The sequence below is a fragment of the Epinephelus fuscoguttatus genome, linkage group LG3, assembly GCF_011397635.1.
Source record: "Epinephelus fuscoguttatus linkage group LG3, E.fuscoguttatus.final_Chr_v1".
In the NCBI taxonomy this organism is placed as follows: Eukaryota; Metazoa; Chordata; class Actinopteri; order Perciformes; family Serranidae; genus Epinephelus; species Epinephelus fuscoguttatus.
In genome coordinates, this window is record NC_064754.1 from 803,230 (window position 1) to 828,877 (window position 25,648).

Consider the following 25,648-nt stretch of genomic DNA (forward strand, 5'->3'; position numbering starts at 1 on the left):
TTTAAAATGATAAAAATGATGTTGGAAACAAAAGAAATGGGAGTTTGTGAACAAAGAATTTTTTCAATAATAAAAAACAACAACATATTTTAGAGGTTTGTAGCGAGAGGCTGAAGAAACGTGTCATCCGAAGGAAAATTATATTTCTCTTACTTTCCTGTTCATTTCTTCCAGCTGTGAGAAAAAAACATATAACACACATTTTTGTTGTTTCTGTTAGTTTTTAATATTCAATAACAACATCTAAACATTTAATTTGATTTAATTCATGTTTCATGACTTTGTGTTTCTCTGACGCCGGCGCACAACCTAACGCACTGACGGACTGACGCTGACCGGAAGTCATTCATTCCAATGGAGGTGAAACTGACGGATAGTAACATATATGTGTATATATATATATATATATATATATATATATATGTCTATGGATAGTAACATGTATGTGTATATATATATATATGTCTATGGATAGTAACATATATATATATATATATATATATATATATATGTCTATGGATAGTAACATGTATGTGTATATATATATATATATGTCTATGGATAGTAACATGTATATATATATATATATATATATATATATATATATATATATATATATGTCTACATACATACATGTATGTGTATATATATATATATATATATATATGTCTATGGATAGTAACATGTATGTGTATATATATATATATGTCTATGGATAGTAACATGTATATATATATATATATGTCTATGGATAGTAACGGCAGCAGTTCCGTTGACCGTCGGACTGTGGAGCAGGTTGGATTTTTCCTGCTCGGGCGTTGACAAGATGACAGTTGTAAACAAACAATATTTCATTTATTTATGCAAAAGAAAAATAAGCATAAGCTTTTTTTTCCACTATTAAAAGTGATTGTTGACCATAGGTTGATTTCTATGCGGTTGATAATTAATCTATATTTTTGAATTTTGCGCTCATCTCCATCGCCCATTTCACGCCTATATATCAGCTCTTTCAATAGTACACTACTCAACTCGTCTCAGTTCAGTTGGTGCAGTGACAGTCAACATGAGAGGAAGATCTTCGCAGGAAGATATTTTAGCTCTTCTGCCAGGTGACTTCGCTAACAGCTCTCGCTGACAGCACGCGAGCTAGCTGTCCGCCTCTGGACAGGCAGGTCTGTCAACGACGGAACCTCACGGCGTTGTTCTGGGGGCGGGGAAGGCGTTTTGGAAACGCTCCGTTAAAACAGGAAAAATAGGTTGTGCACCCGGCGTGACAGAAACATTAAAAAAAGGGGAAAAAATGCAAACAATATTTGTATTTATTCTGTCAGAAAAAGTTTTGTTGAAATGATAAAATAAAATATTTTTCACTTCAATATAAAAATAAGAGAAATAACTGGGTGCTGTGTGTAAACTTTACTCAACGCAGATGAAGATCTCAGAAACATTCAACAACTGTGTTTCAGACACAAAGTTTCGTTAAACAGTGAAAATAAAAGATCTTTCAGCAGGTTAACGTTTGTCACAGCTGCAGTCTGAAGACAACTACATTACCCATGAGGCCCCTAGAAGAGCTCGTCCGCTGACCAGTGAGGAGCCGCGCTGCCGGCGGGGGGGGCGGAGCTTCTGGTCCCGTTCAGAGAAAGTGCCACGACTCTGCAGGCTGCCGGACTGAGAGCTGAGGTGAGAAAAACTTTATTCCATCGGTTTTATTGAAGAGTCGAGCTCAGACTGGAGCTGAAGAGGCTCCGAGTGCAGAACAGCTGCTGAAGGTTATGATGAGAAAAGATGAGAGTTGAGCTCGAGTCCACACACTGAGACAGGATGCTGAACAGCTGCACTCAGAAACGTCTCAGTCCAACAGTCAGTCACAGAGAAATCTGCTCTTAATGGCTTTCTGTAGAAACAAAACCTGCTCAGATGAGATGATGGAAGTTTGCTCGGCCTGTTTCTGCTGCAGCTTTCACATCTGTAAATTAATATATCGATATATGAATATGTATCCAGTGTGAGGGACAGGTCTTCAGTTTAAAGTGAGTTCTAATGTGAAATCCAGGATGTGAGGTGTTCACAAGAAACTGAGCTGAGTTACATAACTGTGTGTGTGTGTGTGTGTGTGTGTGTGTGTGTGTGTGTGTGTTCACAGTACAAAGGGTTAATTGTGGACTCGGACACGTTGCTGTTTCTCAAACTCTCACTCTGTGTCCTGGAGAATATATTCAGACTCACCTTGAGCACAGCACAGAGTGTGTTACACGAGGATCAGCAGACGCACAGTCGTCTCTGCGTCCAGCTGGAAACTGTTGGGAGTTTATTTCTGACCCTCAGACATAAAAACAATCTGCAGACACTTTACTGCAGTAAAACTCAGCAGAAAAACTCAGATGTGACTCGATGACAGCGACACGAGTATCAGGAACAAAATGTACTGAAAGTATGAAAAGGTGAAAATCTCAAGATGCAGAATCGCCCTCCTCAGTGTTGTGTTATTAAATTAATAAGTCATTATTACCTGTGTGTGGATGTGAGCAGTGTTTCACATACTTCACACACTGTGGAGCAGTTTGATGTTTAAGGGACTGTTCCTTATTTACGGGGTTCAGCTCGGGGGAGACGTTGCATTTTATATTTAATCCCTCAGCACCCCAGAACCTGCCACATAATTTATCACATTTATCAGGCTCGAGAAAAAAACACAAACAGAGTCGGAGGTGGTTTGAAGACGTTCAGTTTACTGTGAAATGAAACTAAAGTGAGGATGGACCGACACGTTCTCGTCCCACCTCGCCACACATCACCGCCTCTTTAGTCAACGTCACGTCTACAGGTGACACATCAGGCGTCCTCCTGCGTCTCTTGTTGACACTCTGGGACGTCGTGTCAGTTTACGCCTGATACATGCATCGTGTCTTTTCAAAATTAACTTTTCACAGGAAGTGTTCAGTTTCTGCTTGTTTCAAAATAAACTTACATTGTCAGTAAAACACCTCAGATTTCCTTGTGCAACAAAAGCATGTGGTTAGGTTTAGAAAAAACATCCTGGTTTAACCGAACCCTCTCAGCTCCTTAAATCACGTTGTTGTCCGGTGGCGTTATGAACTCATGCCACCTGACGGTGTGTCATACTGCCGCCAAAGCGTGCCTTTGTTTTGCTGGTGTCTGAGTGGTGGTGTTTGAAGAATGAGAACGGGTCGGGATGGAGGGAGGCTTCCTCTCATGAAATGACTTCAACAATGAATTGATTAAGAAACATTTCAGCAATGAGGCGATTCAGAGAGCTCGAACACAAAACATCAAGAGCGTCAAGACAAAGTGCAAAAACTCACATTATGAAAGAACATCTGAAAATTATTCATTAAAGAACCAGAGAGATGTAAACTCCACACAGAGGGTCTCACCCACCCCGAGGTTCAAACCAGGAACCCTCTTGCTGTGAGGCGACAGTTTTAACCGCTGCGCCACCGCGTCATCCTGGAGATTAATCAACACCTTTTAAAGTGTAAAGTCTTCGCAGGGTTCATTACAGACACCTGATTTATCTGCTCTGAGAGTCTTACAAGTAAAAATGCAAAGTTGTTTGAAATTTGAAATTTCACTGTATCACTGTATGAAGTGACAACAAAGGCATCTTATCTTATCTTATGGTGGCGCCACAGGAAACGTCACAGGGGTGCTAGAATCCAATCTAAATCCAGAAACTACTTTTCAGGCTTCTCTGTCATCATTCAGACAAAACAATGACTAAAAAATGATAATCGTTATTGGCAGTCTGAGGCTAATCAATGAATCAGCTGATCAACGCAGCAGCTCGTCACCCTTCAGGGGATGAACAGGAGCTACTGTTCTGTAGATTCATCACGTCATTAAACGTGTTGAGTTTAAACACAGTCAGCTGAGTGAGGGTTCAGATTGAATCAGTGACGTTCTGCTGAACACAGACGTTGAACTTTGACCTCCAGTCAGTGATCAGCAGGTAAACAACCAGCAACACCAATCAATACGTTCATACAGAGGAGTGTTTCCTGTTAAAGGAAAGACATCAAACTGTTTCAGATCGTCACAGAGAAAAGTGTCAGCGGTGTGAACTGGCCGGTCGGAGCTGGACTCAAGCCGGCTGATGGTGTCACCTGACACTCAGCTGGTCAAATGGCCGGCGGCTGGTTTTAAAGCACGTCACCTGTTTCAACAGCCAATCAGCTTGTAGTGAAGTCAGCTGGTCAAGTCAAAATGACCACAGACGGTGTGTTGGCTTGCTGCAGCAGGTGCTCCATCCCCACAGAGCCCTCTGTTTCTGTCCTCACGGTGTGCAAAGCTGCAAATCAGAATGGAAGTACAGAGAGTCGTTGACTAGAGATGATACGCCGTCTCATGGCGGTCACTTCCTGTCAGCGTTACAGATCAGAAGCACAGAGAGTCGTTGACTAGAGATGATACGCCGTCTCATGGCGGTCACTTCCTGTCAGCGTTACAGATCAGAAGCACAGAGAGTTGTTGACGTTACAGAATGGAGCGTCAACAGTAGGTGTTTGTTTCAACTCGTCTCGTCACAAATCTTTGGTCTGAATTGGACGTTAGAGTCTTATTAGTAGGTGGGATTAAAAATTTGTCTTAATGGTGGTGCTAGAGGAAATATGATGGGTTCATCCTTTGGAGAGCAGGAAGCAGATTAGGACCTTTCAGGGCAGTTTAGTTCGGAGTTGCTGAGGTATTTTGTTCTCCATCTTTTCTTCAAGTGACATGCTGAAATGTCATCTTTACCCTCCAGACTTCCTGTTTGACACGAATCAGTCATGGACGTCTCCGACCCCCAGACCCTCGGCTTTATGGTCTTTGGAGGCTTCATGTTCATCTCGGCGGTGGGCATCGCCCTCGTCTCCACGCTCTCCATGAAGGAGACGTCGTATGAGGAGGCACTGGCCAAACAGCGCCAGAAGCTGGTCCAAACACAGACTCAGAGAGCAGAGAAGAAGAAGAAGGAGAAGACCCTAGAGAAGAAGAACAAAGCCAAGAAGAAGGAGGAGCGGCCAGATGGGAAGCTCTCAGAACCAGGCAGTGATGGTGGTGAGGAGCCTGAGGTGGTGGCTTGTACCGAGCCGCAATCTGACCCCGAACCTGCCACAGAGCCCATGGCTGCCCCTGAAATGCCTGAACCAGAACCAGAACCAGAACCAGAACCCGCAGCGGTCACTGCCGCCACCATCGAGTCTCGTCCAGCCTCCTCACCAAAGGAGAAGAAGAAGAAGAAGTCAGCCAAGGTGGAACCAGCTGCTGTGCTGGAAACTGTTAATAAGGAAGTTCTGGTCATGGCAATGGCGCCGGTGGTAGACATTCCTCCAGTAAACGTTGTTTCTGAAGTGACCAGAGAACCATCAGCTGCTAAAACCGAAGAACCCAAAGAGAGTTCAAGCAAGAAGAAGAAGTCCAAGACCAAACCGGAGCCAGGTGAGTGAACTCATGAACATGTTCATCTGCATCAGTTTCAGACGTAACATATCGGCTGGACATTCCTGTAAAATAAAGTTTAATTTAACAATGGATTTCAGTTAAATTCTATCAGATTAAACAGAACATTGAAGGTTGTGTTTTGTCTTTGTTTTCTAAAAGTGACCGACTCTGCCGGCTCCTCCCTGCTGCTGCCATACAGCAAGCTGCTGTTCGCTGTATCCAACATGGCACTCAGTGATGACGAGTTGCACAAACTCATGGAGGTCCTGAACCAGAGGGCCAATGTCCGCCACGACTCCTGGCAGCTGGTAGATACAACTGAGACAGTTCACCAGTTAATGTTAGCTGATACAGTCGCCAAAGTCCTGTTTCCACCAAACTCTTTCAGTACAGTACCTTTGGAACCAAAAGTAACCTTCAGACATGGTGCCTAGACCCTCGGTCCGTTTAGTGTTTCCAGTGCAAACAGTCCTCTTAAATGTTGGCGGGGTTGTTGTCACTCACTGCTACGTCCTGACCTAAAACTGCGTGGACAAGAGGCCAACATGTAGAAGAAAATATCTGTATACAGAAATACCTAACTATGTGTAGACAGGGCCTTAGAGCCAGATCATCATTCTTTTATTCACTCTGAAGGTCCAGACACACCAAAACAACTTAAGAAAACTAGCGGTGACGAAGGCCCCCTGTTGTGTCACTTCATGCGGCCAAGTCTCGGCCAATAAGTTGAACATAAACACACCATAGAGATGACAGACGACAGCCAACCAGCACGTATGTTCTGCTCCTGCTGAGAGGAAATAAGTCTCCACAGCAGCAGATGGCGGTCATCTGTGTCCATCACTGAAAAAGGGAAACAGGAAGAGCGTTGTGATGCTAGTTAGCCAGTTAGCACATTAACAACACAATCAGAGCATATCTACTGTGCGCCAGTGAACAATAACACAAACCATCAGGAAACGTTTCTGCTAAAGAGAAAAATAATCTGACCTCATGGAACAAGTTGGTTTGGTCTCACTCCCTCTGGACTTTAGCTCCTCCTTTACTCACTGACGCTCCTCTGCTCATCACCTGAGATCAGCTGACAGTCAGAGGGATTTCATTCACCAACAGGCTCCGCCTTCGCTGATTCAACAGGCTCAATCGGCTGCAAAAAAGCCAACGGGGGGCAACAGTGCAGGACACACAGACTAGGGCGACAGAAGCTCACTGATGGCCAAACATTGGTCAACGGCCGACTGTCATCTTGGTGTGTCAGGACCTTAATAATTACAGTCTTTACTATTAACTGCCAACTGGAGAGCTTTAGTAGCCAAATAGTTGCAGCACATGCCACACTAGCCCAACAAAACAAAAAAACCTGAAAGTATATTAATAACTGATAACTGTTCTCTTAAGTCTGATGGTATCGTCACTTGCATTTCACAATTATTACCACTACATCACTTCCTTCCAACCCACATGACCTGAAAGCAGCTTTGGTGTGAAAGATTTTCCATGTCTCATCAGATATAAAGTTGAGTCTGTGTTTGACTTTCAGGCCTGTCAGAAAGGAGACCCACTGTCCACTCTGAAGAAACAGCTGGAGGAGAAAGAGAAGCTGCTCACCACCGAGCAAGAGGACGCCGCCACCGCCAAAAGCCGCCTCCGAGAGCTCAGCAAGGTGAGCCAGGCAGCGTTCACATCGTCAACTGTGTGATCGCCGAAAGATTTATTTCTTCAGTACTGTTGGTTTGTTAAGATGATGCTGGGTGATGTTACCCAACAAAGAATGGTACGACGACACCTCAAAATATCTTTGTCCTCTGAAGGTGCACTGACAAACAACGACAAGTCAATAGAACACGTGTAAGCGTTCTAGACAGACGGGACTGAATGAGACTTTAAATAACCACAAGTATTTGATACAAGGCAGATAACTCTATCCGTAAGATTTCACTGGAGTTTAGACGAAGAACTGTGAATACCATCAGACCCAGACCATTTGTGACAGTACAAATACATTTGGACTGTTGATTAAGCAGAGTGTGAGCACTAACATTCAATTTTTCATAAGAAGGTCAAGTTTGGGCTTGCTGTGTTCCCTTCTTCAGGAACTTAGTGCAGAGAAATCCAAGATGGCGTCTTTGGATGCCAGTCTGAAGGCAGAGCTCAGTGCTCGGGTTCAAGAGGTCGACACCATGCGGGCCAGAATGGAGGCTGCTCACCAAGAACATCTGAAACACACCCAGCGACTCAACCAGAAGGTATTCTGTAACAAACTTTAAAGGCTTAACAAAACAAGCTTCAAGTTAAGTATTTTGAGGGAAAGTCAAGTCACAAGTCTCACAAGTAGGGGGTAAGTGTAACACAGATCTCAAATCCTTGAGGGCAGGTCCAAGTCAAGTTAGAAATCTTGTCCAACTCAGTCTCACTTCAAACCTTACGTCCTTGATAGAAGGTCCACATCACATCACAGGTTTTTAACGGCAAATTACAAGACTTGGGGGCAGGTCTAAGTCAGGTCTCAAATCCTGTAAAAGAAAAGTCTCAGTTCAAGTCTTGTGTACCTGCGGGTAAGTCTAAGGCAAATCTCAAGTCCTTGAGGGCAAGTCCAAATTAAGACTGACATCTTGTCAAAGCAGGTCCCAAATCCTGTAAAAGAAAAGTCTCAAGTCAACATCAAGTCCTTGCGAGTAGGTCCACTACTATTCACAGGTTTTCAAGAGCAAATAAGTCTTGAGGGCAGGTGTAAGCCAGGTCTCAAATCATGTAAAAGTCTCAAGTCCTTGAAGGTAGGTCCACTGCAATTCACAAGTCTGCAGGAGCAAATTACAAGTCTTGAGGGCAGGTCTGAGTCAGATCTTAAATTTTGTTGAAGCAAGTCTTATTTCAAGTCTTGTGTACCTGGGGTTAAGACTAATGCAATGTCAAGTCCTTGAGGGCAGGTCCAAATCAAATGGGACATCCTGTCAAAGCAAGTTTTAATTCAAGTCTTATGTCCTGGAAAGTAGGTCCACGTCAAGTCACAGGTCTTCAAGAACAAATTCTGCTGAATTCCTGCAAATATTTTCCTTTTTTAAAGTTGTTTTAATCGTGAATTTAAGTCTCAGGTCTAACTAGTTTTTTTGGCTAACTAGTTGTTACCTGGGACAGAGTAGAGAGGCAGTATTTGTAGCGTGTTTACCTAACTGGCGGTTAACCTGGAACAGATTGGAAGTCTGCAGGAACAGCTGGAGAACGGTCCCAACGCTCAGCTGGCCCGACTGCAGCAGGAGAACTCCATCCTCCGAGACGCTCTGAACCAGGCCACCAGCCAGGCCGAGAGCAGGTAACAAATAAGTCAAGTACCCATGAGTCACAGCGGCCTTTGCTATTAACATATCCAAAAAGTTCTCCAAAAATGAACCTCTAATTGGGGTCATATCAGAGTTATCAATTTCTGACATGTAACTAGTATTCACATCGACCCAGCTCTGATAACTGTGGTACTTCAAGTACTGCTAAAGTACTACAAGTTAAAAACTCTAAATTCAGCTCAAATATTTTACAGAAGTTATTTTTCAGGGCCGCAGATACTTAAAGTTTGACCAAAATCTAAAACTTGTGTCTGATTTGACACGTGATGACCCGTCTGTCATCCGGTCTAACCCTCCCTGCAGGCAGAATGCGGAGCTGGCCCGTCTCAGGCAGGACTGTGTCCGTCTGGGTCGGGAGCTGACCGAGCGTACCGATGCTCTGCGGGCCGACGAGGAGCGCAGGAAGAGCCTTGAGGCCAAGATGGCCGCTGCTGAGCAAGAACTGGCCCAAGTTCAGGTCAGAAACACAGAACTGTAGTCCTTAATGTCACATCTGCTCAGCTGCTGCATTTGTAGTTTCTCACTTCTTTGACTTCTTTTTTTATCCAAAATGTCTTCATTTTAACGCGCAGTGTGATGGAGAAGATGCTGTTAACAGGAAGTGACCCGTGTTTTCTGTCTGTCTGTGCAGCTGGTGCGTGAGGACACGGAGCGTGCTCTGAAGCAGCACCTGGAGGAAGTGCGCTTGGAGCTGAAAGCATCGCAGCAGGAAGCTGCTGCTGTTAGCGGTCAGTGTTTCTGTTAGCATGTAGCTAACTCAGACCAGTTTACCAGATCTGTAGAAATCAAAGAACAAGAGCAGGAAGCAGAGGACGCTGGAGTCCATCTGTTTTTTTCGTGAGCTGCATGTGGTTCTGTTTGTACCAAAAATATCCATATTTACTGACAGATGTAATTTCACTGTCACAGCTATAAAACGTGAGAATCTACAGTGTGTGCAGTCACAACTTTAAAGTTAAACCAGAAATATCACAAAGACACGACAGCAGAGCTCTGCGGGTTGATCTCCGTGTTTGCTGTATCTCCATGGTAACAGATATATGAGTAAGAGGGTCAAAGTTCAGGACGTAACCTTATGAGACACTCGTCCGTCCGATCAAGAGCAGACTGCAGGAAATGGTACAAACTTTTTAAGGGGCGCTGCAGGAACTACTGCAAGTGAAAAGTATGCGACTTGGGCCGAACTCACAGTAACTCCACTCTGCTGTTTGTCCCTCAGAGCTGAAGGGGGCGCTGGCGTCTGAACTGCAGGAGCTCAAGGTCCAGCTGGAGAACCAGGCTGCAGTCCAGGTAATGACGGCTCATTTCAGGGCTGTCGAATGATTCTTTAAAAAAAAAAATAAATAAATAAATAAATAACATTATTTTGCATTTGGAAACAGTTTTGACGTCGACGTTCACGAGGTGAAACAGTTCTGAGCAGAGTGTCCTGATCGGGAATCAAATGAATGTAAAGAAACTGACTTTATCGTTTTGATTTTTAGATTTATTTTCTTTAATCAGCTGCTCTGCAACAACAGTGAGGTTAAAGCGGAGCAGTGAGATGTCCGGTCAGGGTCGGCGTGGTGTGATGTTACTCTGATATGATGTGGATGACTCACTGACGTCTGATGATCCGTTAATGTGACAGTGTCGACAGATCCTGTATGTGTCAAACTATTGTCCCCCCGCCGGTCACAACATGTCCCCCTGAGGACGTCCCTCAGGCCCGAGTCTTCTACCATGTCGGCTGGTCTGCAGTCAGTGTTTGATTTAGTTTGATCCACAGGTCTGTGGTGATTGGCTCTCTCCTCAACACATCAGTCTGATCAGCTGTGAGCTCAGATCACTGCTGACTGTCAGCTGGGGAGACGTCTTATATGACATCACTGCTGCAGCAGGAAGCAGGAAGCTGCTGCGGTGGCTGGACTACAAGTAAGGGGGCAACAAAGGGACAAAATAGCAGCACGGGATTAACACGATTTAAAACAAAGAAAACATTATGTTTGGACCTAACTCACATCACGATAACGTGTTCACGCTGACAGCCCTCACTATTACTGAACAGCTCCGTCGACTGACTTTTATTGATCGTAAACAGATCGATAAACTTTAACCAAAACGTTCAGTCACCAGGAGAAAATGTTGCACTGAATGTTTGTTCCAGCGGAGGAGGTGCCGCCGACAGCAGCTGAGACATGACTGTGTTTCCTGCGGGAACGCTGCTGTGTTTTTGTGCCCAGCGCCGCGTTCACATGAAGTCAGGCCGACGGTGGACAGACAACACCTCCTGGACATCACGCTAAAACCAAACCAACAGTCGAACGCACTCGCAGTAAAATGACACATGCGTGACGATATGATGATGCTGTGTTGTTTTCAAACAACAGAATGAAATATGTTAATTAGAATAATTGTATGTTCATTATTTCATGTAATTGTTGAGTCGCCTGAGTTGAGGCTTCGTGTGAGGGAGCTACGTAACATCGGGTTGTAAATTCCGTCAAAAATATAAAATGCAAGTCTCCTTCTAAAACGATCCAGGCTGTAGGGTTTGCATAAAAATTAAAATGCCTTTATTTTTTTTACTAAACAAGGTATTTTTATTGATAATTCTGCGTTCAGCGGCGTCATCAGGTCACCACGTGGGCGTGTCCACAAAGACCTGCAGAACTGATGACGGTGAAACTCTGGACGCAGTCAGTTCCTCGTAAGCAGCAGGTTGACTCACAGACGAGAGTTTGACGATGGTGAACTCTGGCAGTGAGTTTGGGCGGTTGTGGCGTGCACTGCTGACAGCGCTGTGTTTGTGTGTGTGCAGGCGGAGCGCTCGTCTGAAGTGCAGCAGCTGAAGAACTGGTACGAAACTCTTGTGTCACATTATTGAACCAATAACTGGGCGCAGACACTGTGGCGGACTGTAGTTTGACTTCCTCTGTCACTTCCTGTCAGTGTGCAGCGCAGAGACGAGCAGGTCGTCTCTCTGGAGGCGGAGCTTGATCGGCTGAGGGCGGAGCTACAGTTGCTGACGTCAACACAGTCTCAGAGGTCAGAAACAACACATTTAGTATGAGGTTATTAAGAGTAGATTTTCTGAGTCATGTGACAGCCGAGGAAGAGGAGGGTTTCACCTTCACTTCAGTAGAGTCAGAGTTTGATGGTGGACGTCGGAGGAACTGCAGCTCTGAGGTTTTGTTTCTGTGTGTCCTCAGAGCGGAGGAAGACGCCAACGAAGCAGCAGCTGGTGATCAGACGCAGAGAGACGTACGTTTCTATTTCATAATTTCATTCAAATTATTGTGTTTGGGGAAGTTTAACCTTCAGCAGCTGCTGCCAGCGTCACCTGAGAGAGTTACGTTTGTCAGAGTCGTCGTTTGGGTCTCGGTTTTGAGTCGTCGAAGTGAAAACATCGTAATTAACTTTACGATTTTAAAACATGAAGACTAACAAACTCATCAGACAGATCATTTGTCACAGTCGGCGCTAACACAGCTTCAGAGTTTAGTCAAAGTTACGTCATCATTTTTATCATGTTATGTCATGAATGGTGCATTCAAAGACGCTCTGACATCCAGGATTTCTGACTTTAACTTTGTTAGAAAATCAAACTCAGGAGAAAATAATCAGTAAAAATGTGATGATTTATTTCTGTACAAACATCAGAGGTTCTTCTTCTGGTCTCCGTCATGTGACGATCATAGATTTCAAAATAACAGATCAGACACATCCTCAGGTTCTTCAAAACCGTCTGTGACGGCTGTGGTGATAATTCTTCTTCTTCTTCTTCTTCTCCTCCTCCTCCTCCTCCTCCTCCTCCTCCTCCTCCGCAGAGTTCAGGAAGTGAGACAGAGTCTGAGCAGCCGTTTGAAAGGTGAGAAACACCTGAATCAATAAACAGCCGGTGTGACGCTGTGGAAGTTCTGTTTGTGTCTGACATGTTTAATGTTTGATGTTGACATATTGTTTGTTTTTAAATGTTGTGTTTGACATTGTTTGTTGTTGTTTATGGTTGTGTTTGTTGTTGTTTATGGTTGTGTTTGTTGTTGTTTATGGATGTGTTTGTAGTTTAACGTTGTGTTTGTTGTTTGTCAGTCTGGAGAAAGACTCTGAGCTGCTGCGTCTGGAGGAGGAGCTACAGCAGCTCAGAGAGGAGCTGCAACAGGCTCGTAACCACGGCAACGTGAGTCCAAATCAAACCCTTCATGTCACATGTGTCGTGTTTAATAAAGTTTTAGTTTGAAAAACTCTGAAACAGATTGTGTTCAGGTGTCAGCGACTCGAACCATCAGGGGAGGAGAGTTGAACGCTGACGGTCACGCACAGATTCAGTGTTAGAACGAAAACAACAGCGGAGGAATAAAAGCGCGCCGCGAGACGTCGGCTCTGTCAGCTGGGACTCGACACTAACCAAGATTCACAAACTGTGACACCGTTTAGAAACAGTGAAGATCAAAACGCTGTGAACGTCACAACGAAAACATGTTTTTGTTGAAATTTGAATTAAAAACTTTTTCGAATCAAAGTCGTATATCGAAAATGAAAACTTCATTTCTGTGAAGTTCATAAAGTTTGAATGGAAACTGAGTCAAAGTTTCAATTCTGATATTTTTATTCATTTTTATATGTTTTTGATTTATTTTGTCTTAAAGACAGAAAGAGACAGTCATCCAAAGGGTGACGTGTTAAAGTACGAGAACTTATTTCCAACATTTCCTTGTTGTTGACAAACAAACATGTAAGACCAAAGACGAGACAGACTTTCATACTGAGAAGCAAAATAAGACACAGTTACTAAAACACAAGACATTAAAAACATAAAACATCCGTAAATAAATAAAATCGGTGAGTGAATCTCAACATTCAACATGCTGCGTTCACTTTGTTCCATAAAAACATCTTAACATGGCTTTTAAAATCCCCCGTGAGGTTACACGTTCAGTTGAAAGTGTCAAACTCCACAGTCCTCTCTGTGAGGTAAGAACAGAACCATTTAAGTGTTGTTTCACTGAAGTCCACACACTGCAGTTGTAGAATTAATATTTCATGGTTGACAGTATCGAACGCTTTTTGCAAATCAAGAAGTATCACACCAACATAGTTTCCTTTATCAGCGTTCAGACGAATCTAACCAAAGAGATGAATGTGTCAGGTGTCAGCAGAGTATGTTGCTCTAATGCCAGACTGAAATTCATACAGCAACTTTTGCCTGACGAGATTCTCCTCCACCTGCTCATCCACAATACGCTCAAATACCTTTGATATAGTCGTCAGAATTGAAACTGGCCGATAATTTCAAACCTCTGATCTGCTGTTCGTCTTAAAAAGGAAGGCCATCCTTGCACTCTTCATTTCATTTGGAAACACACCCTGCCTTAATGACAGATTTATGACACGCATAAGAATACTAGCTGTTACACCAGCACCATCTCTCAAGAACCTGCAGGAGTAAGATCCAGTCCAGTGGCCTTATTCACTGAAATAAATATACCTGAAGCAAGAGGCAACTTATTATCCAGACTGGCAGCAACTGTTGTAAGAATATTATTAAACTGACAGGCAACCTGCTGCTTGTCAAAACACAACTCTTCCTTAATGACTAGTCCAACATTACCAGACCTTCACCTTGATTTTGCAGTGGCCCATGTCACTAAGTACTTTCCATAGTTTGTTAGGAGTTTGCCGCAATAGAGTCAGAATAAAATTCTGACTTTGCTTTCTGCACCATAGCCTATAGCCAGCCTGATTCCTAAAATACACACATTAGTCGTGGTCAGTGCTGAGTTTGGAATTTTTGAACTTTTTAAAACATCTGTCACGTTGTCTGATCCGATCAATGATTTCAGATCCAGCTTGCACTTCTCTGTTTAATTCTTGATTCCCTCAGAGGTGCGACCATATCAAGCGCACCTATGAAATGCTGCTCTGATCCTGGGCACCATTAACATCATTACGTTCCAGAACATCAGACCAGTCTCTCTCAGACAGGCTTTGATTGAACACTTCAACTGTATGTTGTTTGCTGCATCTGTACTTGATAGAACGATGGTCAGTTCGTGGTTGTGACTTGATTTTCTTTCATTATTTTTTAAACGTTAGTTTGTAAATATAGTTGGCGCCAACACATCCGCTCTGCAGACGGGGATGTGTGAACAGTTGAGAAATAAAGACTCAGGTTGATTTAATAAAAACAAAAAAAACTTTGAGGAGTTAACAAACTTTTCTTTGTCCTTGATGTTTCTTTCAGGAGCTGCAGGACAAAATGGCGGCGTTTTCCACTGCAGAGCGTCAGAGCGAGCAGCGGGAAGCGGAGCTGAAAGCAGCGCTGGTCAGTTGATTAAATATCTGAAGAAAGGACTCGTCACGTGAAGCCGACGTTCAGTTTCTCTGTAAAAACTTTGATTTTTCCACACGTGTGTTCAGACTGAGGCGGAGTCCAAGTTTGCTGCCCTGTGTTTGGACTTCCAGGCGTCGCTGCAGGTTCTGTTTCCAGGTGTCTCTGTGGAGGCGGAGCAGGTCGGTCAGCTGCTTCTTGTTTGTTTATTTATTATACCAAAACAATATATTTATATATTTATATATCAAAACCACAAACCAAAGAACAAATGTTTTCTGTGCTGAGAACTAGAGATGCACGATAACATCGTCATCGGCCGATATGATTTTTCTCCTTTAGCACACTGAGTGAATATTACAGACACTGAACAGTGTTTCATGTCTCTGTCACCATCACAGTCTGTGTGTATGATGTGATGTTAATTCATCTACAGCACAGACTTGATGATGATGGTCACTGACATTAGGTGAGAAAATTCGGAGTCAAATGAGTTGTTATCAGCAAAGAATCCAGTTTGTGTCTCTACCGAGGAAGTGTTTCAGGAACATCCAGCCCTGACTGTAGAAACTGTAAAATATTTTTTGGCACACGCCATTTTTGTCTTTTGTCCTTACGCAGATTTTCAGTCTGGGTCCTATGCTCTGTTTTATGAATGCGAGCTCAGGTGTTAACGGCAGGTGTGTTTTCTCTGCAGAGCGACTGGCTGCAACGTTTCACTCAGAAAGTTGAGGAGAGTAAAAGTGTCGCAGAGAGCGCTCACTCCGAGGTAAAACCACAAACACACGTCATGCTCTGACACGAAACCTGACAACTTTTCACACACTGAGAACGACCGCAGCAAAAAACTCCACGAAGGATTCAGGGAGGAAAACTTATTCAGGAACTTCAAGAAGAAGTCGAGTCAAGAGCTCAGATAAAGGCGTTCAGAAACTAAAAACTCTTCACACGTTCTGGTTGAACACGATACACTCACACTGAGCACGTCAGAGAACTGAGAAGTTTTCACAGAAATTAGAAACATCTATAAAACGCAGACACTTTTTTTGGTTGAAAACTTTTACGTAACTGATGAAGTTTTTTTTTTTCCTATTTAAGACCTCAGGAACGTTTTTTTTTTTTTTTTTGGAGCATTTTATCTGAATTCAGAGACATTTTCAAGTCCCAGATCAAATGGAACATTTAAGGAACTCTGGAACATTTGATGTTTTAATAAACTTAAAGGACATTACACCAAAATTTAGATGTTTAGTTTGGTTGTGAACTCGGGAATGTTTGATCAGAATTCAGTTTCTTGTCACAGTGTTCAGACACGAACTCAAGACAACAAGATTTTTAGAACTCAAACTTTTTCAGGTACAAAGGACGTTCCGCTAGAAGTCCGTCAGTCTGAAGTCAGGAACTTTTTTGGAACTCTAAAATGCACTTTGTCCAGAAGGAAGAAGAACTTCAGAAGTGTTGACAGGAACTTCCCTAAAACCCAGCAACTTTTTTAATGAGACATTTTGTCTGAATTGTTTATTATTTTTCTAAGATGTATTTTTTCATAACTTCTCTGTGAACTTTTTTTGTTCAGCTGCAGTCGAGGCTGACGGAGGCCGACAGGAAACAGAGCGAACTGCAGACAAGGTTCGATCAGAACACTAAAGTGCTGCAGGAAACGGTAAAAACAACGACTTCCTGTCAATAAACCTGAAAATAAAACTGCTCTTCAGTGAACCTTTTTTCTTCTTTGACGGTTATCTTGGTCTTTGTTATCTTTTGTATCAGTTTCTCTTTTACAGCTTTGCTTCATTATGAGTGGTTTTCTTCCTGAGCGTTTTTGTTTGTTGTTTGTGTCTGTGTCAGGAGGCGGAGCTTCAGTTGCTGCAGCGACGCTCTGAAGAAGAAGAAACTGTGTGGAAGAAGAAACTGTCTGAAGCCGAACAGCAGAAACAAACAGTGAGAGTTTTATATCGTGTCTGATGCTGACGTTCACGTTATATTTTCCAGGTTTTGTGACTTTTATCCTAAAATATTATCTCTGATTTTGTGGCTCCAACATTTATACTTTATTTTTAAGGATAGCCCCTTGAGATGTGCCATCTCATTTTCGAGGGGGTCCTTACAAATAATACAAACATAAATACATTCATCAGTAATACAGAGTCTTGATGAAGGTAAACAGAAAACAAAACATAATACCAAACATTTAAACACAGAGACACCCACCCACACACATACTCTGCAAGGCTATCTCAAACCTAGCCACTCACTCACCAGCCAGTATTACACAACCAGTTACAATCAGAAAACCGTCTGTGATGATGCACATGTAAGAGTAGACCTGTGTACACTTATGCACACACATGTACACCCATATACATATAAATGCACATACATGTATACATGCATAGACACACTTAAACATACATAGTTTACTCAAAGTACATACATGAAATACATGTGTGAACAAGAGGAGAGCAAGTTTAGACAGATTGGTTATAGAAAGAAAAAACAGATCAAAAACAACAGCATGATGTTTGAACATTAATAAATAGAGATGATTTAAAAATATGAAAAGAGGTGATAGATCTAAGTGAGCGACGTAGATTATTCCAATCAGATGGAGCTTTAAATTTAAATGCACGACGACCAATTTCTTTGCTGATTCTAGGTGTAAAGAAAAAAATATGATCAGCGTGTCTGAGGTTGTACTGTGAATTGAAAGGAGTCAGAGATTGTTTCAGATACTGAGGAAAATTAAAGTAAATACACTTAAAAGTAAATGAAGACCAATGAAATTGCCTTCTGGACTTGGGGGCCAGCCAGTTCAAAGACTCATACACCACACAGTGATGGGTTCTATATGGACACCTCAGAACAAATCTACAGAGACTATTATATAATGAGCGGATAAAGATTTGTTTCTGAGGTGTTCCCATAGATGACATCAGCATAATCAAGGATTGGTAATATCAGTTGTGTTATTATTCTATTCCGGACTTGTAGAGAGAAGTATTCAACAGAGCGATAACGTGATTTCAGACGACCATATATTTTCTTGCAGATTGAGTTGATATGAGGTTTGAAAGATAGCTGGGAATCAAGCAGGGGGCCCAAATATTTAAATTCATCTACTTTTTCTAGTGCTGTTCCGTCAAGGAAATTAATATACCATTTTTTAATTAAAAGCAGAGAATCAGGTCGAGTGCATAGTGTGTGATTTTTTCTTATTTAAATGAAGCTTATTAAACGAAAAACATTTTTGAACTAAAGTGAAATCAGATTGTAATGACTGTTGAATTTGTGAAATGTCCAAGTTGGAAAAGTATATTAGAGTGTCATCAGCATATAAATGAATTTGGCAGTCAGAACAGATTTGCGGAAGATCATTGATAAAGACAGAGAATAATAAGGGACCTAAGGATGAACCTTGTGGCACACCTTTATTGATAATCTTAAAATCTGACTGACTGTGCTGAAAGGAAACACATTGACTTCTGTAATGAAGAAAAGAGTTGAAAAGTAACAAGGAATCAGTAGAAAGACCGATAGCATATAATTTATCAAAGAGGAGATAGTGATCAGCCATGTCAAATGCCTTAGTATGGTCAATGAATATAGCACCTGTAGGCATGTTGCTATCAGATGCTGACAATATGTCATTGGTAAATTTTAAAAGAGCAGTGGTGGTTGAAAGGTTTGGTCGAAAGCCAGATTGGTGTGGAGATAGTAAATTACAATCATTAAGATATTTCGATAACTGATTAAATATTAGTTTTTCAAATATTTTAGCTATACTATTAATAACTGAGGGCGGCACGGTGGTGTGGTGGTTAGCACTCTCGCCTCACAGCAAGAGGGTTGCCGGTTCGATCCCGGGCGTGGGAGCCCTTCTGTGCGGAGTTTGCATGTTCTCCCTGTGTCAGCGTGGGTTTCCTCCAGGTGCTCCAGCTTCCTCCCACAGTCCAAAGACATGCAGGTTAATTGGTGACTCTAAATTGTCCGTAGGTGTGAATGTGAGTGTGAATGGTTGTCTGTCTCTATGTGTCAGCCCTGTGATAGTCTGGTGACCTGTCCAGGGTGAACCCTGCCTCTCACCCAGTGTCAGCTGGGATAGGCTCCAGCCCCCCGCGACCCTCAAGAGGATGAAGCGGTTAGAAGATGAATGAATGAATGAATTAATAACTGAAATAGGTCTATAGTTATTGATGTCTGTAGTATCACGCCCTTTATGACGAGGTAGGCAGGTTGGCACATCTCCAAGATGAGGGGGTTTCACAGGTTGCAAGTGATAAATTAAATGAGGCAAATTGTGATTTGTGATATTGGGCTTTATAAATAAATTTGATTGATTGATTCATCAAAAAACAAAGTTTCGTGCTAATGTTAGCATTAGCCACCGGCCGCTAGCGTTACGCTGTCATGTCAGAGCCAATGGAGGAAAGCTCACCAAGAAATCTCTCTGCTTCATCTGGAATGCGAAAGAATTAAGTCTTACCAGCATGGACAACTCTCAACGTGCAGGGATAGATCAATATGTATTTGATGTCGCGATCACGTAGTTTTTTCTTGACCGCATGAACCCCCGGTGACTCCCGACCAAACCAGCAGAGAAGTCCGGGTAGATGTAGACTTGAGCTCCTTTGACTCAGCGTCTCTTTATTCAGATCGGATGAACTGCAGCTGATTTACATTCGTCATCTTTTTTATCATCATAAATACAATGAATACAGTCTGTGACATGATGAGCAGGTTATCATTGTCTTCAGTGTGTGACTGCTGCTGTCTGCAGGTCCTGGATCAGCTGCAGCTGCTGCAGGATGAAGTCCGATCACAGAGGACAGAGACAGACAACACTCAGCAGGTCTGTGTCCCCGTGTCTGTCCTCTTGAAATCAAAGCAGGTGAAAACTTGATGTTGGACGTTAACGTAGAGTTTGTGTCTTAGCTGAAGGAGCAGCTGATGCTATTGGAGGCTCAGCTGGAGAAACAGCTGGAGGAGGCCAGCTTCACCCAGAGCTGCTGTGAGGAGCTTGCTCAGGTCTGAACCACATCACACACATCACATGTTGAAGGTCACATGCTGCAGTTTGCATGTTGAAGTTTGCATACCACAGGTCTTACGTCCCAGGTAGCAGGGCAAGGTTTCATGGCCCATGTTGCATGCTGCAGGCCAGATTTCAAAGGTAGCATGTCCTAGGATGCAGTATGTATGTCAAAGGTAGCAGGTTCTAGGACACAGGCTGTACGTTGAAGGTAGCATGTCCTTTGACGCAGGTTGTATGTTGAAGGTAGCATGTCCTTTCATTATTGATTCATTATTGATATATCTGATCACTGTCTTTGTGTGTGTGTGTGTGTGTGTGTGTGTGTGTGTGTGTGTGTTTCTGTTTCAGGTGCAGTCTCAGGTGCAGCAGATGTCCGTCAGGCTGCAGGTGGAGCAAGAGCAGCGGCAGCAGCTGGAAAAACAGCTGCAGCAGGTCAGAGTCACATCTGGAACATCTGTCACACGTTCACACACTGACGACAGGAAGTGAGGTCAGACTCTTTCCTTTGTTGTTGTTTTTCAGGCTCAACAGGAAGTGATGGAGCTGCAGCAGCGGGTGGAGGCTGATCAGGTTTCTGTCTCTTCATGCATTCTTCATGCCTCGATGGTTGTTTAGACTGACGATTTAAACCAAAGTTAAAATGGGGTTTTGGTGGCTTGGTGGATAGAACAGGCGCCGCATGCACAAGGCGGTTGCCGCAACTGCTCGGGTTCGAATCCAGCCTGTGGCCCTTTGCTACATGTCATTCCCTCTCTACCCCCTTCATGCTTAGCTTCCCTATCAATTAAAAGCAAAAATGCCCAAAAATATATCTTAAAAAATAAAAAACAGGTTTAATGTCTGTGTACTGAGACAGGAAGTGTGGCCTCGTCAAAGTAAAAGTCATGAGAAGAGTTAAGTAAAAGTCACATGTAAGTTCGGGCACCCCTGGTTTAATATTAGATGAGTAGAAGATGAACTAAGATCCAACTTTTTAATTTCAAAATAACAAAAAATAAAAAGGGTCTGAAGCTAAAGTTTGGACCCCTACATGGTCAGTGCTCAGTAGCGCCCCCTTCCTCTAAACACTGTTTGTATCCAGCTCAGAGTCTTTAAGGAGGATTTCTTCTTTGGCCGTCTTCATGCTCTGCTCTTTGAGCTCTATCCACAGATGTTTAATGATGTTTAGGTCGGGGGACTGTGAGGGGCGTGGCCTAACCTTCAGCTGGCTCCTCCTGAGGTCGTCCATTGTGGATTTGGAGGTGTGTTACGGATCATCCTCTCTTCATCTTCAGCTTTGTTACAGATACTGTGATGTCTGGAATTTAATCGATCCATTCTTCCCTCTACCTGTGAAGTGTTACCCGTGTCACTGGCTGCAACACAAGCCCAAAGCATCATCCATCCACCTCATCTTAAACAGTTTGTACTCCAAACACACCTTTGCTCATTTTGTCCGTTCGTTTTCAACCGTTCATCTGGGGTCAGGTCTCAGGGGCAGCAGGCTGAGCAAAGCACCCCAGATGTCCCTCTCCTCAGCAACACTTTCCAGCTCCTCCTGGAGGACCCCGAGGTGTTCCCAGGCCAGGTGAGATCTATAATCCCTCCAGTGTGTTCTGGGTCTGCCCCGGGGCCTCCTACCAGCTGGACCAGGAGGATCCTGATCAGATGTTGAACCACCTCAACATGAAGGAGCAGCGGCTCTACTCCGAGCTCCCTCCAGATGTCTGACTCCTCCCCCTATCTCTAAGGCTGAGCCCAGACACCCTACAGAGGAAACTCATTTCACACGCTTGTATCTGTGACCTCATTCTTTAGTTCTACCCTCACTCGTGAACAAGACCCCAAAATACTTGAACTCTTGTGACAGCAACCTTTACTTGTTGTTTCCAAAAAGTTCTATTTTACCTTCATCAGTCCACAGGACTTGTTTCCCAAAAGCATCAGGCTTGTTCAGATGTTCCTTTGCAAACCTGTGAAGCTGAATTTTGTGGTGAGGACACAGGACAGGTTTTCTTCTGATGACTCTTCCATGAAGGTCATATTTGACCATGTGTGTCTGCACAGTAGAACAGTGCACCACCACTCCAGAGTCTGAGAAATCTTCCTGCAGGTCTTTTGCAGTCAAACAGGGGTTTGATTTGCCTTTCTAACAATCCTACGAGCAGCTCTCTCAGAGAGTTTTCAGCTTGACCTCCACAGTTCCTGTTAACTGTCATTTCCAAGGGTGCTTTCACACCTGCCCTGTTTGGTTCAGTTCAATCAAACTCAAGTCCATTTGCCCCCTCAGTGCGGTTTGTTTGTGCAGGTGTGAACACACCAGAACAACCGGACTGAGACCTTCTTGAAGAGGTGGTCTCGGTCCGGTTCCAAAGGAACTCTGGTGCGGTTGGTTTGTGGTGAGAAGGTGTTGCGACCTGGATGTGAAGCAACTGCAGTCACATGACACATTGTTTGGGTTAAACATGAGCATGTTACAGTCCTGGAGGATTATTAATGTGCACCTCCTCCTGTACTGCCTTAATATGCACATTCAGCACATCCAATGCATCAAAACATTGTTTTCTAGTTGGAGCCGCGTTTGCCTCGTTTTCAAACTGTATGCTTTGACTAAAATGAACAATGACAGCAATATAGTCCACGATGAGCAGCGCTAAAATCAACCTGCGTAGTTGTCCCTCCATTGTGACATTAGAAAGTGTCACATTTATCTTGCAAGTGTACTCTTCTTCAACGTTTGCTTTACTTCCTGGATTTTTCCCACATGGAAATTCTGACCAATCAAGAGCAGCTTTCTCACACAAGGCATTTGATCTGGTCCTCTTGTAAATGCTGCCGTGAGAACACCAACCAACTCTAGGCAATTATACAACTTTGGAACAACATGAGTCCCTGATTCAGACCAGAGGAGACCACTCTAGGACTGACAGCAGCCTGAATGACATGACCAACTGAGGAAACAGCTCTCTGAAAACACTTTGCTACCTTCTTCTCGTCTTCATCAGGTCTTTTAGTTTTCAGAGTGCTAGGCAGCTGTTTAGAGGAGCCCATGGCTGCTGATTGTTGGGACACGGTTTCAGGAGTCAGTTGAAATTTGCATCAGTTGGCCTTTCCAAATGATGACTGTGAACAATGCAGAGTCCTAACAAGCTCATTAAGATCTGAGACCCTGGGAACAGGTGTCTCACAGCTCAAATGTCTTGGGGTGTCCAAACTTGGATGGTGCTTATTTTTTTTACTCTAAAACTGTACAAAATAAATTGACACACTGATCCTGAGTAAAATATTGAAAACAAGTTTCATCTTTAACTGGGGGGGGGGGGGGGGGCACCTGTAAATCAGCTACTCAGGATTTTTCAAGCAACAAAATTTCATTTCGCTTTTACTTTGGAGAAAATTTAGATGTCAGTCTTTCAAATGAAGGCAAATGTGTGACTTTTAGAGTCTTCTGTTTCTGCAGGAGGTGAAGGAGGAGCTGAAGGAGGAGCTGAAGGTGGAGGCGGTCCAGGTGAAGGAGGAGACGCCAGTGTGAAACACACTTTGTTTCCCTCATGTCTTGTCACCATGGTTACATGCAACAGAGGTTGCGGCTTCAGCGGAGAGACAGAAACCAGCAATGGTGATGATGGTGATGATGATGATGATGATGGTGATGATGATGGTGATGATGAAAAGTGACCAAAGTTAAATGTGTTTTCTTTCACTGTGACAAATAAACTGTAACGTCTGAATCTGACGTTGTTTTTTCTTCCTCTGACCGATTCTGTTTTCATCCAAATATTTTACTCGACTTTAACCGTCGGTCTGGATCTGTTTGTTCCCACGGAAACATTATGAGATGAGATGATGGGTTATCGAGAGGAGGTCTTGTGTCATGTTAACATGCTAACACCAACATATGGGACAGCAGAGAGATACAGTGATGACAATAGATACATTCATTTTAGTAATAATCTAACAATATTTTGGTTGTATATATGTTTACACACTGCTCTATAAACTGAGGGCAACTCTTAAATCTCACATCAGATCCTGATGAACTGAAGTGTAAAATCTTTTCTGATGAACACTGTATAATTAGTTGAGAACAAAATGACGTAACAACAATCAGTGGGAACCAAAATCATCGACCAGCTGAGGGCTGGATTCAAAATCGGAGTCAAACATATAAATCACAGGCTGATCCATATCTCAAAAACAGCTTGGGGGGATTTCATCAAATTTGGCACGAATGTCCACTTTAACATGCAAAGATCAAGGTCACTGTGACCTTATTTAGTTCTTGTGAATGCAATATCTCAAGAACTCTGAGGGAGTTTGGACTCAACAATAAACCACTCATAAACCAATCGTGCCTGTCCCATTCTCATGAATGTGGTATCTTGAGAGGGAGGGGATTTCTTCAAATCTGGCACAAACGTCCATGTGGACTTGACGATGAACTGATTCGATTTTGGCGGTCAAAGGTCACCGTGACCTTGTGCCCATTCCAGTCTCATGAACAGCATATCTCCAGAACGCCTTGAGGGAATTTCTTCAGGTTTGGCACAAACGTCCACTTGGACTCAGGTAAGTTCAGTTTTATTTATGAAGCCATTCATCATGTACATGAACAAAGCTGAAGAGCATTTAAACCAGCTTAGTGCAGAACCTATAAACGTTCCGCTCTCTTTAACAGGACGTGGTGGTCAGTGTGTCAGAAACAGAACTAAGATTTAGATTTCTCAGCTGATTTACGGACGTTTATTAAGAAAGAAATGAAACTGCTTTGACATAAATGTTCTAGAAGAATAAAGACTGTTTTTTATACTCACGTTTGACTTTGGTCCTAACTGTCCCCGTCATGTGACTGAACCTGGGGGTGTCCACTCGTCCATCCACAAACACAAACAACACCTCGACAGATGAAAGCCAATTTTATTGATCAAGTAACATAAATAGGACAAATGTTTCACTGTACATACAACCTGGAAACCAAAGTAAAAATAAATATTGTCACAGCAATAAATTAAAAGCATGAAATGGACCATTAGACTGTTAGCTTGGAGTCAGTCAGTGAGATGAGACGCTGAGTCGTGTCCGTCTCCGAGGACAACAGTGCAGTTCGATGGCTATTTACACACATTTTATTTTACACACGTTAGGTTTTCACTTTCGGCAGCCGACATTTCATTTCACACTCGTCTGTCTTCAGTTCACATTTTCACAACTTCATTAACTTCAGCAACAATTTAAAAAAAACTAAGAAAAGCAAAAAGCAGCGGCTGATTATTAAAAACCTGTAGTTACATGTTACAACAGCGTCGTCACAGCTATCAACGTTTCTTTAATACACCGTCAGTATCAAATACCTCAGTCAGCAGGTTACAAAAATATCACACAGACTCCCGTTTTATTATTACTGAGCATCTTCAGTTCCTACGACACCGAGGCGTCAGTGAACGCAGCAGCTCTCAACCTTCAGTTCAGCTCCTTGGCCCCAGAACCTACCGGGAGGAACCAGAACGCACTAGAACAGACCAGGAGGAACCATTAGGAACC

The 25,648-nt window shown here is 43.0% G+C and overlaps 1 protein-coding gene across 3 annotated transcripts; it reads left to right on the forward strand.

Annotated features, from left to right (window-relative positions):
* The first annotated feature begins 892 nt into the window (after nt 1–892).
* Nucleotides 893–23,826, forward strand: rrbp1b (ribosome binding protein 1b). Of its 3 annotated transcripts, none has more exons than XM_049571161.1 (24): nt 893–1,686; nt 4,769–5,445; nt 5,608–5,756; nt 6,989–7,111; nt 7,542–7,694; nt 8,640–8,758; nt 9,090–9,243; nt 9,418–9,514; nt 10,006–10,076; nt 11,587–11,624; nt 11,718–11,813; nt 11,978–12,029; nt 12,596–12,636; nt 12,858–12,945; nt 15,010–15,090; nt 15,186–15,278; nt 15,794–15,865; nt 16,673–16,759; nt 16,945–17,037; nt 19,874–19,945; nt 20,029–20,121; nt 20,477–20,560; nt 20,651–20,698; nt 23,580–23,826. In XM_049571161.1, the coding sequence occupies exons 2-24, from the start codon at nt 4,794–4,796 to the stop codon at nt 23,637–23,639; spliced, it is 2,616 nt and encodes an 871-aa protein (XP_049427118.1). In that variant the 5' UTR covers nt 893–1,686; nt 4,769–4,793; the 3' UTR covers nt 23,640–23,826. The 3 variants fall into 3 exon arrangements, with proteins under 3 accessions (XP_049427118.1, XP_049427117.1, XP_049427119.1); XM_049571160.1 differs by having other exon boundaries at nt 1,306–1,686; nt 23,568–23,826; XM_049571162.1 differs by lacking the exons at nt 20,477–20,560; nt 20,651–20,698; nt 23,580–23,826 and having other exon boundaries at nt 1,306–1,686; nt 20,029–20,127.
* Nucleotides 23,827–25,648: the final 1,822 nt, after the last annotated feature.

What these genes read in the sequence shown, in the direction of transcription:
- rrbp1b (XM_049571160.1), top strand. Translation starts at nt 4,794, where the DNA reads ATGGACGTCTCCGACCCCCAGACCCTCGGCTTTATGGTCTTTGGAGGC. An exon ending in GCCACGACTCCTGGCAGCTG is followed by an intron (nt 5,757 to 6,988) that starts GTAGATACAACT and finishes TTTGACTTTCAG; the next exon opens with GCCTGTCAGAAAGGAGACCC. An exon ending in CGGAGCTGAAAGCAGCGCTG is followed by an intron (nt 15,091 to 15,185) that starts GTCAGTTGATTA and finishes ACGTGTGTTCAG; the next exon opens with ACTGAGGCGGAGTCCAAGTT.